The following is a 14,708-nucleotide window of genomic DNA, read 5'->3' on the forward strand; positions in this document are numbered from 1 at the left end:
ATATGTTAGGACATATCAGGGTTTGTTCATATTTTATGTAATCTCCAGTTGAAAAAAAAAATAATTAAAAAAATTAAAGTGTAGCATTGATAATTGTTTTTCACAACTTTATGCAATGTCATAGTTTATGTCCATCATGAGCTGCAATGATTTTTTTTTGGCACCAAATCTTATTTTGATAATGTTAGTATCTCCACCATAATATTACTTCATAATATTAATCCAAACAGTATTTAAGTCACAATATGATAGAAAATGCAGAAAATTGACATATTAGGTTCCCTGTTGTATTGTGGTGTAGTTATACTTTGAATTGAACCGGTTGAGGAAATAAAATATAATAGATAAATCAATAAATAAATAAATAAGGCATAGCATTCTTAAAAACCTATACTGTCTGATGAATACTTCCATTGTCATCCTGGAACATATAAACACTTCAGAAATAAACACACACAATATGCATTACCTGCGTAATTCCAAACAGTGTCTCAATATAGAAATGTAGCAAATTGCCATATTATTCAGTTCTGTATACAGTATGTTCAGGTTCTGAATTAAACAACTTTACGAAAGAAAAAAAAAATACATTGAAAACACTAAACACGCTAGTGGTTATGAGTGGGAAAATAATTTGCGTTGACAGATGTAGACGCTGAATGGATGTACTTTGCACAACAGCACTTGAAAATGACCCAAATGTCATACATAGACTGCTGTTGTGCTCACTGTGTAAAGACCTGAAAAAGTGTTGACAAATAGATCCTAACAATTGTAAATAAATAAAAAAAAATACTTAAATAGATTAAATCTATATCATAACAACATACAAAGTAATGTCAGATCATTTACACACCTGGTACCACACCTTCTGAAAGTACCACATCTTCTGAAAATCATTGGGATGAAAGCTCTAGCGAGTGACTTATGTCCTCATTATTTGATTTGACACATGTGGTGCTGATAATCAGTTGAATCTCATTGGTTCAAATGCCAGGAGAGAAAAACACTTGATTACAAACACCTGGATGCCAAACACACTTTAAGATATGGAGTTGAAAATAAATTAATCACATGATGCAGATTTCTTGTTGATGCCTTTGATTTATTTCCCTCTTTCCAGAATTCATTATTTACAGTACTGCCACAGTGCATTATAAGCCAACAAAATAAACCAATATTTATTAAGTTGCAATTATACAATCAATAGTGTGAAATTAAACAAAAAAAAGCTTCAGGACCAAACACAAATGTATTATAACCATATAGAATAATATCAATAATAGTAACAATAATTCAACAAAAATAATCACTCAATTCCAACACTCCACACAAAGCTTGTATGCATAGGTGTATGTCGTGAACGGATACACTTTATTGTAGTTCACCATCTTTTCACTTTGGAGTCTTCTTTCACCCTCCAGAGCATGAGCTCCATGCATGCAGTGGCATCCTCACGCGTGTCGTGACCCGCCACTGTGGCAAATGAGAAACGTGTTTGTTTTCTTTGAAAGACAAGCATGTACTCTTAAATTGTATGCAGGTCATGATTGGAGGTGTGCTCAATAGACTTATTTCCTGACTTAATTACTTCTCACAGCTATTTCATGGAATAGTTAAACACATCTGAACATTCAATGTATACAACAGCCCTACATTAGCTTTGAGGGTATGGAAAATGTGCCATGAAACTACATACACCTGCTGTCCAAAGCTACAGGCTGTACAGCGAGGTTTTCTCATGGCCATTGTTTACAAATGTGTTTAGCAGGCCAACATACCACTCTCTTGTATAATTCTCCGAAGGTAGTCTGCAGTCAGACTGTTTAGCTCTCTTTTGTGTGGCAGACCCAGACGGTGGGGGAACACCACAGAGGTGTCAACCACAGTACTGTGAATAATCTGAAGATGGCAGAACAACCAACATATGATTCTTGAGAGCTTCTAATCAAAAAAGCCAATGCCAGGTTCATAATCCTGACAGTTTATACTGGTATTTTGGCATGCTGTTAGAACTCACTTTAAGGGCAGCTAAGTCATTCTCCAAGCCATGGCCAATCAGAATCGTGTCCGCATTAATAAAGCTCAAAAGCACTGCTTGTACATCACGCAAAGATGAGCTGCTGCTCTTCACATCAGCTTCACTGATGCCTGAGAACCTGTGCAGGATAAAGAGTTATAATTTACATAATTTACCACAGTTTGAGAACACCGGAGCAAGCCAGGTTTAAAATTCACGTTTTGTTTTGACATTTTAAAATTGAAGGTTTTTACAGATGACATTTGGGTTATAAATTTAAGTAAATTATGAAGTATATGGAAAAAAAAATCTGTAATAACCTTCAGAATATAGGCTAGAATTAAAGCCTGTTCAGACAAAAGTACTAAGACAACTATCTTATATCCACACCAGCAGATCATACTGTTCTGTTTAACTGCCAGATAAAAACTAAATTTGAAAGTGATGCCAGAATTTGTACCATAAGCAAGTTTTGGTATGTAGAAAGCAAAATAAAATATAAAATAAAAAGTAAATGTATTAAATTTCTTTATCATTTTATGAAAACGCAATATATAGACAGGTGCTGTCCAATGATATATGTTAACACAGATCACTGAAAAACTGTATTATGCATTCCAGGCTAGTAGTGTTATACACACACACACACACACACACACACACACACACACACACGTATAAGATTCTGACTGTATAACCTTGGATAAAAATATCACGGTTTTACGGTATTGTGATCACTGCCTTAAAATATATTCTTTTTAAATGTCTTCAGTTAAAAAAAAAAAAAAAATCCCCCTTTAAAACCTGTTTTGATAAACATTTCCAATATATTTTAACAGAAAAATATGTCAGGCGAAATAATTCAAATTAATCATTGACTTCTGTCTTCATTAGTTTCTAAAACATAGGATTTCTTTACAATTTAAAATTGCATCTTTTAATATTTTTTTTCTGCTGGAGATACTGTCGTCCTAAAAAAAAAAAAAAATTTAAATAAATCATACACAACCGTAGGAATGATATAGCAGAAAATTTTGGCAAACCTTGACTTTTTCAAACTGTGGTATACCTTAAAAATGGTTATTGTCCCATGCCTATAACACACTACACGCCTGTGCTTACTTATAGAATGAACATGACTGATGTCATGGTTGTCAGAAATAAATTTAATTGTGCTTCCATAGTTTATGCTGCAATGATAAGTGTACTTTTTACATTTTTAGGCCCCCAAAAACTATTCTTGAAATGACTGGCAAAATTGCATAAGTGTAGTTGAAAATAATGCATTAAACAAAGTGTAACACAGGAACGTTTGATATAAGCTCAATTATAATGAAGATTTCTTGTTTAGTGTTTAGAGAAACTCATTTTGAAGGTGAAAAGGCCTCTAAGATGGGTTTTATATTAAAAGATTGAAACAGATCAAGTACAATAACATAAACACCTATATTTCTTTTGAAGTCACCATTACATGTCAATGTCACCATGCCCCTACTCATCTAAAACAACATTGTGAAAAAGCCAAATAAACCAGTACTGTAATCTATATACAGTCAACATTTGAATTAGGCCAAAAAAGTGTCAAAATGTCCTAAGACAAGAAAGAGTGGAAAACTTTGATGAAAGGTGATGATCCAATTCAAACGTTGCCAAATTTAGTGTTTTGCCTTAAAAGCAATCCCTACCTTGTATTATAGTCAATGACATCATTATCAGGCTTGACAAAGGAGTCAAAGACAACTTGTAAACTGCTGCTCACTACAGTCACTCTTGCTAGTTCCAGACCTTGAGACGTGTAGCACTGGTCAAACACAAAATGAAATATCAAATTACCTGCTTTTTTTTTCTGCGTTATTATTATTTATTTATTTACAATCAACTAGGATTGGTACTAAAGCCTTACTGTTTGTGTGTCAATGGCATAGACTCCTGGATATGTTTCTCCCACCACAGACTGAGGAAGACTGCTCACAAAGCCCTGAAGGCTTACTGCATCATGCACATGAAGCTGTAAATACGTACACAAGAAAATACACTGAAAAAGTCAACTTTGGTCACTGAAAATATCAAGTTAATGGCTTCGGTGAAATGCTACAATATCACAATTGAATAAAAGTTCAAGGACATAAACCACAGCATAAAAGAGTGAAGACAAATCAGGTGAAATGTGTTCAGTCCCTCTAATAAAGCATGAGTATAATTGGAACGGAGATTATAATACATTGAAGACTTGACATCCAGGTGACCCAACTGCATTCTCACAACAACTGTAGCGCGTCTCAACACCTCCGGGTACTATGACAGAACAAATAGTAAATAATGGAAATAAAAACTCTAATCAAATCAATTTTAAAAACATTCTTACCTCTATTCTCTATGACTTTTCCATAATGATAGTTACACTCTTCTCTGCGTTTGTGTTTTCCACTTCTGTCGACAGAGAACGTTGCTCCACATCGACAGCAGATTCTCTTCAAAGCTGTTAGCAGTGTTTTCCTAATTATTGAAAAGGCTTAAAACCCTAATACCTTCATTTAAAGATAAATGTTTTCATAAACTTAATGAAACTAAAATTTTACCCTATTTATTTAATTCACCTTGAGGAACTGAAAAGCCTTTACTCATGTTTAAACTTCTAAACAGACTCACGGTCACTTATGCCCTTCTTGGTATCTCCATACTGGATGGCAAAGTCAGCTTTGTCCTGATGTTTACGAGGGAAGTTGTTTACTTGTAGCAAATCCTCAGACAGGATGTGCTCCTTCAGTTGCTCAAAAAGTGTCAAATCGCCTGCATTAACAAAACACATTTATGAATATTCAAAATAACTACACACAAAGAGTGATACCTACATGCTGGACACATCCGTATGAAATGTGCAAGTAAAAACGTTTGTGTACTTTTTTCTTTTTACTTTCCATTCAAAGAATTCTGAACAGAAACATGCTACTTAGCATATTTTAATGACTTGAAATCATGAAAAAATACATTTAAAACATTAATAAATATAATATTAAAAATAAAAGCAATTTAAATAGTGATAATATTTCACAATATTACACTTTTTACTGTATGTTTGAACAAACGCAGCAGTGGAGATTTTCAAAATCTTGCAAACCTCAAAGCAATACAGAAGGAAAAGTCAGCAAGTTTGACAGTGTACCATGTTACTACAATATGAATGAACTCTGACTACCCACGTTTTAACCATTCTTACAGTGATAGTTTATCTAAAAATTAAAGAAGTACTCACCATTTACTCACCTTCAAGTAGTTCAAACTACTTTAATTATTCAGTTGAACACAACAGAAGATATTTTGAAAACCTGGAAACCGGTAACTATTGACATTCATAGTAAGAAAAAGAAACGCTATGGAACTCGATGGTTACTAATTTTTACATTCATTCATTTTCTTTTCGGCGCCACAGAACATGAGACTGATTCCTGTGACGCTCCAGAGACAGACGAGTCTTCGCTGAGGCCAGCTTCCAGCCTCCGCCACTGAGACTGCAGCTCTGCACAAAACGTTTGGCCAGCGGAGAAATTAAAATGGTCGTGCCCAACTGAGCCTGGTTTCTCTCAAGGTTTTTTTTCTTCACTTCCGCCTTTAGTGAAGTTTTTTTTCCCTCTCCGCTGTCGCCACTGGCTTGCATGGTTCGGGATCTGTAGAGCTGCGCATCGTTGGATTTGCTCTTCAGTATTTGGACTCTCAGTAGTGATTATTAAACCACACTGAACTGAGCTAAACTGAACTAAACTTAAACACTACAAACTGAACTACACTGTTCCTATTTACTGTGACCTTTTATGTGAAGCTGCTTTGACACAATCTACATTGTATAAGTGCTATACAAATAAAGGTGAATTGAATTGAACAGCAGAATGAACCGCCAACTTATCCAGCAAATGTTTTACGCAGCGGATGCCTTTCCAACACTGGGAAATACACTGCAGCTAATTTAGCTTATTCAATTCACCTATAGGACTGTGGGGGAAACCGAAGCACCCGGACGAAACCCATGCCAACACAGGGAGAACATGCAAACTCCACACAAATGCCAACTGACCCAGACAGGGCTCAAACCAGCGACCTTCTTGCTGTGAGGCAACTGCGCTACCCACTTCGCCACCATGATGCCTCTATTTTTACATCTTTCTTCAAAATATCTTGAAGAAAAGTCAAACAGGTTTGAAACAAGAGTAAATAATGAAAATATTCTGTTTTGGGTGAACAATCCCTTTAAGCATCATTAAATAAATATATAAGTCCAGTGTGTGCTAATTTTGTATCATCATCATCATAACAATTATTACTAAGAGACATCCTAACACATATAGTACTATGCAGTCTTAAGCATTGATTTAGAAAATGAAGAAAAAAATATATACACTTTTAATTACTACTACATATTAACAGTCCAAAATAAATATAGAGTACTTCCTACTGTGCATTTTAATAAACCACATCTAACAAAAAAAGAAAGAAAGAATTATAGCGACAGAGGTGAACACTCTAGTTTGACCCTGAAATGAGAGCCAGCTCTTACCGGGTCCCTGAAGTGCTTGAGTATTTAGTGGTACATTGCCTCTAGACACATGCTGATCTCTCTCACTGGGAGCTGTAAGTACATATAAGGAGGATGACCTGATAGGAGTGTACAGTGCTGTAAACAAAAGTGGCTGCAGTAATTTGAACAAAAGCACACCATGCATAAATATACCAAACCTACCTTTGGCAGGCAAGATGTTTTGGTTTTTAAGTCTCTTGAGCGCATTGACAGCTATGCTTAGATACTTGAGCTTATTGATACTGCGGTCATAAACAATTTTCTCTTCTGCCAGAGCCTAAAGTGTTTTAAAAAGTTGAGAACACAGATTACAAAACAGAAGCATTAAATAAATTATGAATGTACTTCTTTGCTCTCAAACATACCTTCTCAAAGGCATCTTGCACCGTCACAGATGACTTCAGGAACTCCTCAACAAAGAGGTTCACATAACGTTGACGAACATCGTGTGGAACTTTTGTCCCAACTTCATGATGTACTTTTGCTTTTCGCTTGACACCCATCGCCTTTATAAAAAGCACAAATTTAAAGTTAATGAAACCATGACAGAACATTTCTTCTGTAATGTTAAAACAAATGACCGTAGAAGACTTTTGACCAAAGAAATTCAGGTCTGGCAGTCACTGGTTGTTGATTGAACTTTGAGAGTTGGCCAATGCACTAAGGAAAAGTCCTGCATAATACCAGATACAAAAAAAATGTCTCATTTAAATTTTAAAAAAAAGTTACATGAAGTTATGAAAACTGATACTCGCTGTTTTTGCAACCTCGTGGTTGAACAGCATAAACTTATAGAACAATGATCACCTCAGGTGCTGATTATGTGCTTTATTCAATGTTAACGGTTACCTGTGTGAGTTGGAATGCCGTTTTATGTGACATTTATAGACATACTGAAAGCATGAGCAAATAGTTTACCACAGACCTTGATAATAAAATAACTAGCAAACACAGTTTTAACTGTGACTAAGTGCAAACCAACAACAGTCACTCAGCATGCACTTTTATCAATGTTAGAGGTTAAATATGTAATGATTAGATTTTAAACCTTACATTTGGTTGGGAGTGCAGTGCACTATTCTGCGCTTCAGAATGTCTTGGGTATTTCAATCTTTGTTGTGTCGAGTCTTGTGTGGACAAACAAATTGCTTGTCTCTGGAATACAGTGTAACATTAAAACATTAGACAAAGATCCAATTAAAACAGCTCCAGAAAAAAGAGAACATTGAGAATAATATTAAAGACCTGATAGCTTAGAACTTTGTTCAAAGTTAATAGAACTTTTATTTAATTCCTGGAAGAGTGTTCATTACTTTGAAAGAACCTTGCCAGAATGTTGGCCTGTGAACATTCTCTGTTAGCTAGTAAAGTCTATAGTTTGTCTAGAAGTGCATGTTATGCACGGATTAATTGTTCACTATAAGCTCAACAACATAAACACTTAAGTGAACGGGGTTAAATCTTAATGCCAAAAATGCACAACCTTAGCTGGTGTATAATTTGCTAGTTGTAGAGGATGTTGAGCTGGTGTAAGTTGAACAGGTGGAGAAGGCTGAGGTGGCCTTTGGACAGACATTGTGGTTGGAATCAGTGTCAAAGGTAAAGCACAATTTCCTTCAGGTACAATGAAGTGCAGGTTTGCCCCCAGCTGTAGAGCGGCACCAACCGGAATGATACCAACACATGCTATTAAAAAAGAAATAACAGTAAAGACACAATTTCCTAACAAATAAATCTGTTAAACTAAAATGTGCATGATGCTTACAGTTTTGCACAGTACTTTGATGAAATTGATGAACATTAGGTGTATAAACTTTCTTTGGAGCACTGTTAATGATCTGAGACTGACATCCCTTCACTGCTGCAGTCAAAATGGCTGCTCTTCTTTGACATAACTGACTTCTGGAGGGAACACTCAAATGGGAGGCTCCTTCTTGAAGAGGGACAATAATTTGTGCTTTGCTTTTGCTGGCTGGCTGATAATGGAAAGATGGACAATATCAGAAACAGCTTTGGTAAACTTAATCACTATTTGTCGCACACACACAAAATATATATCGGCATGCTTGGTTGTTTGTGTATAAGTCTCATACCTCAAACTTAGCCACATGTGCCACCCTTTTCTTTAGCAAGGCTGCTGGATTGGACTTCATCTCAGTCCCGACTTTATCCTAAAAATATGAGAAGTGAATCATTCAAAAACTTTACATTAACAAATGAATAACTCAACAAGGACTCTTTAAACTGATCAGTAGTTGCCTTAAAGGTATTATGCTACAAAATATTTCCATGTGAAATAAATACTTTAATTTTTCATGATTTTTAAAATCTTATATTCAAAGCTTAAAAAAAAATTGTGCACATTTGATCAGCCTTGATGATATATTAGATGGATTAACTTACAGATGTGTCACTCTGAACCACAGGAGCCTCACTTTGGTTGGCTTCCATGAAGATCCTGTAGCATTCTTCCATGGGGTCAGTGTCTGAAAGATCTAGGTCAGAGTACCTAAGCTCCTCATCAGAACTAGAGTCAACTACAATGGGTTCATTATTACTTCCTGCCATTGTAGCAAAGGTCTGTGAAGGAACAGTCATGTCACAGGCAGCTGGATATGATACATTTGATGTAGGTAATTTTTCAATGGACTCCACAGTTCTTGGGTTGAGCAGACTATTTGATGGTGCAGAAACAACTCCACAATTAGTCTCTGAAACTAGGTGTGTGTTCTGAACAAATGTTTCTCCATGACTTTTATGAAGTGTCACCCAAGATGTTTCAGTCAAGCTTTGAGAATGTGGTGGTCCTAAGAATCTGTGCTCTTCGGCCTTATGTAATGATGAAGGTAAGGACTGAGATGCAACCATAGGAAAATACTGCTGATGCATTTGAGAGATCTCCTTTGAAGATACAATTTCTGACTTTAGAGCATAACCTGAGATGCCGCTGTTTTGTGGTTCTCCTCTAGAAGTTAGATTTTGTAAAGCACTTGTAGGAGATTGGGAGGAAATACGTTCATCTCCATGAACGGAATTAACAGGAAGCATATTAACATCTTGAATGGATTTGAGCTCGTCACTCTGACTTCTCATATTGTTTAGACATGTGGAAATGTCATCCAGGATATTCTCCATGTTGTGAGCTTTTTCCTCTTTTTGCTTAACGAATGCTTCCATATTGATATTCGTGAAGTTATTTGGTTCAGCCACAGGTTCTTCACTTAGATCCTCCAGAAATGCTTCAATATCTTTTACTGGGTGCTTTTCCATTGTTATGTCTTTAATTATCTGCCCATCATTAGCCTCTTTATAATTCTCAGCTGGGGCATTACTAATAGGGCACAATTTGGGTAAGTCAAGCAGTTCCTTGGTTTTAGTTTCACACTGCTTTGAAAGCTTATGCTCATCTTCAAATTGCGACACATCAATGACAAGTTCACCCTCAGAAGATTCTTGCTCGTCTGTGATTATCATAGGTTTCACTAAGGTCCTTACGTTCTCCTGGTCATCCACAGTGCGTTTCATTTCATGGCTTGGAAGTCCATCAGAAGACTTTTCTTTGTGCTGATTGAGTTTTGTTTGTTGATTTGAAAGATCATTGTTAACTGCACCGTTCCTCTCAAGTATATGTGGTGGTTTAGTTATTGCACTCTTCTGTTTGGCTTTATGTTTACTGTGGTCTTTTGTTAAAGATGGAATGTCAATGACCAAAGTACCTTCATCTTCAGAGTCATCAAAATGAGACGACAGAGGTTGAACCTTTTTCCTGGTTTGTTTACTCTTTAGACTCTGATCAATATCAACTTTGTTGGTTGACTTCAGCTTGCATTCTGCTGAGCTGCTAGATAGCAAGTCTGCTGAGAAATTGGAACAGGGGTCATATTCCAAATCAGTCTTGGGTTTGGCACGGTCAACCACATACTTCTGACCACTGGTTGAGCAAACAGGCTTTTTGCATTTCAAATAGTTACCATTTTGGTCTTTAGTCCTACTCTTGGTGGTTCGCAAATATTTTCCAGAGCAATGGCCTGTTTGTGTAAGAGACTGTGATGTCTGATACTGAGACAGTCTTTTTTGTTCTTTCTCCACCTCACTCCTCACCGCCTCTATTTCTTTGTTGATTCTCTCCAGTTCCTCAAGACAAGCATAACTGTCCTCGGTGGTGTGGGAGGCTCCATTGGCAGAGGTCACTTTAGGATCTCCAAGACCTAAATGTGAAGCAGAGGAAAAAAAAATAAAAAATTAATAAAAACCTCCAAAACAATGCTTTGAAGTTTACCATCGCTGCACAGATGTTCTTTCTGTTATGCACTCTAACGGCAGAATTTGAGCACACACATTTGGGAGATTACTTGGAAAATTAAGAGCTTAGCAATAATAAAACCATTTTAATGAGAGGAGATTGAATGAATGAGGGGCGAAACGGCTAATTTGATCAAAATGCCAGTATAATGAAATGCTTTGAATTATTTTATGCTGTGCATTTAGGGAAAATAAACTCATTTTCAGAAATATATGTGGCACATAAACCTTAGATCTTAATAATGGGTAATCTCAATTTCCTAGAATAGTTTTTTCAATTTTATGACTCAGCAGTTCCCTCAGAAAATTTCTAATAGTTATAAGCAAATAAATTTATAAGCAAGAGGCCGTAAATATAACGATTACTATACACAATATATAACTGCACAATTATATTAACATATGCTTTAAAATGTGCATATTCAGTATGGGGTCTATAGTTTACATTAAAATGCTGCGTTGTTGTATTCCATTTTTTGGGCCAAATTTGGACAAACTTAACTGGAGTTAAAAAGTGTCACTTAAAATTATTTGTATTATTTTTTTTAAATATGCCAATGTTGTCTATTTGTGACACAACATTGGGTTATAACCAAGCATTTGTGTGTGTGTGTGTGTGTGGTGTGTCAATTTCTAAATTATTTTACTACTTTTTTCTAAAACGGGAAACTAGATGCTCAATCTAAATAATTATAGATTTAAACATTACTTAGTACCATTCTACATTCTAATCTGTAAAACTAGTGCACAGTTATTGGTTATATGAAGGATTTTTTTTTTTCATTATTTTATACAGAAGTCATCTGCATTTTAATATAATGTATATTTTATGCTTTTAATTTAAATATACCAGGACCTATTTTTCTGTCCATTTTTTTTTACATTGTAACTAAGTGACCAATTTATTTTAAATAGGCCACATATATTATATGCCCATCTAGGCTTCTCTCAGCCTGACGTGTTGTTGGCGAGCAAGTAGTTGAGTAGCTATTTTCTTCGTTTTGTGAAGGCCATTTTAATTCACATTTGAGTCACGTTTTAAAAGTTGCCATATGAATTTTTCAAACAGCTAAATTTGACGTATAGTTATTGAAATTAACTGAATTTCGAGGCTAATCAAAAGAGTTGCTAGGTCTGAACGGTTTGAACTGACGCAAACGAGTCTCGAATTTGTTTAGAATCGACCTGTTTGCGAATCAGTTCGACTAAATGATCAATTTAAATAAAAGCAAAACATCGCTAGTGATAGCAGCGCGGCCATTAACTTAAAAAAACGTTAAGTTAGTTTAACTGTCAAAGTTAATCACGAGTGTTTACCTGTGGTTTTCATCATGCCAGGAGTATTGTCTTTGCTGTGATTGTACAAACAGTAAGGTCGCTGACATCGTCCAGACTGAAAAAAGGGACAATCTATTTCATCGAAGAGCGCTGTGGAAGGAAACATTCCGCTGAAGAGATACCAAATTACTGTACTGTTCACTGTAAGTAAAACGCAATTTCTCTGTCTCTTGTTGTATTCAACATCTGTGAAACGACGAGATTTGATGACATGATTTCTATAAGGCGTTAAGGCGGAGGAAAGGGGGACCTCGCAACAAAAGCAGATTATAACTTTAACACTTGTGAACTTAAAAGACAGACTACTTCAGCTGGTAGCGCGAGTGTTTTAATTAGGCAATCTCCAGGTGTGGCTGATTGGTCGGCTTTGTAGCGATTCTGATTCGCGAATTGTTCAATTGAACCGAATCTTTAAAAATATAATTCGTAATGTGCGACACTTTTTGCAATTTTCACATCACATCAGCTCTTTATTGATTCAATGTCTATCTAGAACAGCATATTAGACTTAGGCCTAAATTTTTTTCTAACCACGTGAGAAGCATAATATAAGCCCCTTTCACACAACATGGGGGTAATTCTTCAACTACGGGCACTTTTATGTCCTTTGATCATATATCCAAAAATATATATAATTTTGTTTAAATTCCTCTTTCTTAGTCAAACTAATAATAAAACGTACTTAAATTTTTTTAACTACCTTTCTATTATTTTTTTCCATATTATTCAACCTCCTTGGAGGTGTCAAATTCACTGTTTTCACCTTGTCGCACACCCAGAGTTTTACTTTAACAGTGAAAATAACACTTTAAACTATTATTTATCTGGTAACTATTAAGCAGTAGGGAAATAAGTTACATTTTTATAGTTATTAATGTAAGACTACTATCAATATGAATTTCTATACAAAATATAGGTTTTTCATTTTCATCACAACAATGTAATTTCTCTTCAAAAAGTTTGCGTAGAAGATTATTTAGGTGGTTTCTATGAAAATGAATAGTGACACCAGAGCACATGTTCAAGATGGTGGAAATTACATTTTTCATCAGCAACAAATGTTATGCCGAGAAGAGCCATGCCACTTGTGCCACACCTATTAGTACTTTAGTTCCAAAAAAAGAAAAAAAAGAAAACTGCCTGAATTTGATAATCTGGGACAGGTCACTTCGTAATCTGGGACCCTCTGTATTTGGGCTGAAAAAGTATATATTTGCCAAATTTATGCATGCCAAACACAATTTTACCATTTTTACCAAAAAGTGCGTGTGTATGTGAGTGTGTAAGCATGAGAGAGAGACTGAGTGTGTGCGGAAGTCTGTGTATATGAGTGTGTGCGTGTGTGTGTGCGTGTGTGTGTGCGTGTGTGTGTGTGTGTGTGTGTGCGTGTACGTGTGTGTGTGTGTGTGTGTGTGTGTGTGTGTGTGTGTGTGTGTGTGTGTGTGTGTGTGTGTGTGTGTGTGTATGTTTAAGTGAGTGTGAGTATGTGTGTCTGTGTAAGTTTGTGTATGTTTGTGTACAGAACATTGTACATTTCATCTCTGTATAGTCATTAACTTACAAAGTCTCTAAGTGCATATTTCTCCCATTCAAAGGCTGTCCCACATCACTCGTATTTGATAATGTGGGGCAGCAACAAATGTTCAAAAGAAAAAAATATAAAAAACATTTTTAACACTTTAATACATATTTTGTTACTTGAATATATCGAAAACATGATTTGACAACAATTGGGAACATTGTTTTATTTATGACAGGTTTAGAGTCCTTAACATTAATCTAGTCAGAATCCTATGTCATCCAATTTTTATGAGAGCTCCCTGATTGACAAGTGTCCTGAATTTTTGTTGGAATCCACCCAAATGAACCCAAATTCACCCTACTGTTGTTTATATTATAAACCAAATTTAAAAACACAGATCTACTTAAAAGAGTTGGCTATATAATTAATCACCACTGTAAAAGAAATTGGCTGATGAAAATGTGAAACAAAAAGATAAATGACATATCAACCCTACAGAAAAATCTGTTTGGCAAATATATTTGAAATTTTATTTAAAGTAAATTTCTGGCAAATAAAAATCTCAGTTTTTAGAGTTTAAAATGTCAAATATGCTATTATTTTACACAATTCTTTAACCTCCTAGGCTTGAGTGTCCACATACATGGACAGCACATTTTAGCTCTTAAGTTTTAAAATACTTTAAAATATTTTGACTGTTTTATGTTTTGTTACAGACATACAGCATCATCCTGCAACTGTTTTGCAGCATATGAAATGTCCCAAACCCTATTTTTAACTGTCCAAAATGGGAAAAAATGTTGTTTTTACTCTCTGATAGTCAAAGCAAGTTTAAAAAAAATCAGGAAAAAATGTTTTATGTAAATTCAGACCACGAGTCCACATAAATGGACATAATTTTTCTCTAAAAGTACATCATATCAAAAGATGATATTTAAGTTTATATTCTAATTAGG

At 35.3% G+C, this 14,708-nt stretch overlaps 1 protein-coding gene across 1 annotated transcript; it reads right to left on the minus strand.

The window, feature by feature from the left end:
• Positions 1 to 1,293: 1,293 nt before the first annotated feature.
• Positions 1,294 to 12,336, minus strand: zgc:152968 (uncharacterized protein LOC564848 homolog). Its single transcript, XM_056472999.1, has 17 exons — positions 12,210 to 12,336; positions 8,994 to 10,798; positions 8,684 to 8,761; positions 8,356 to 8,566; positions 8,074 to 8,276; positions 7,644 to 7,745; positions 6,956 to 7,096; positions 6,753 to 6,867; positions 6,570 to 6,641; positions 4,670 to 4,810; positions 4,386 to 4,499; positions 4,242 to 4,315; positions 3,924 to 4,028; positions 3,706 to 3,821; positions 2,021 to 2,159; positions 1,782 to 1,902; positions 1,294 to 1,476 (listed from the first exon to the last, which is right to left on the minus strand). The coding sequence occupies exons 1-17, from the start codon at positions 12,334 to 12,336 to the stop codon at positions 1,385 to 1,387; spliced, it is 3,756 nt and encodes a 1,251-aa protein (XP_056328974.1). The 3' UTR covers positions 1,294 to 1,384.
• Between the last annotated feature and the right edge of the window lie 2,372 nt (positions 12,337 to 14,708).

The sequence above is a fragment of the Danio aesculapii genome, chromosome 1 (assembly GCF_903798145.1).
Source record: "Danio aesculapii chromosome 1, fDanAes4.1, whole genome shotgun sequence".
In the NCBI taxonomy this organism is placed as follows: Eukaryota; Metazoa; Chordata; class Actinopteri; order Cypriniformes; family Danionidae; genus Danio; species Danio aesculapii.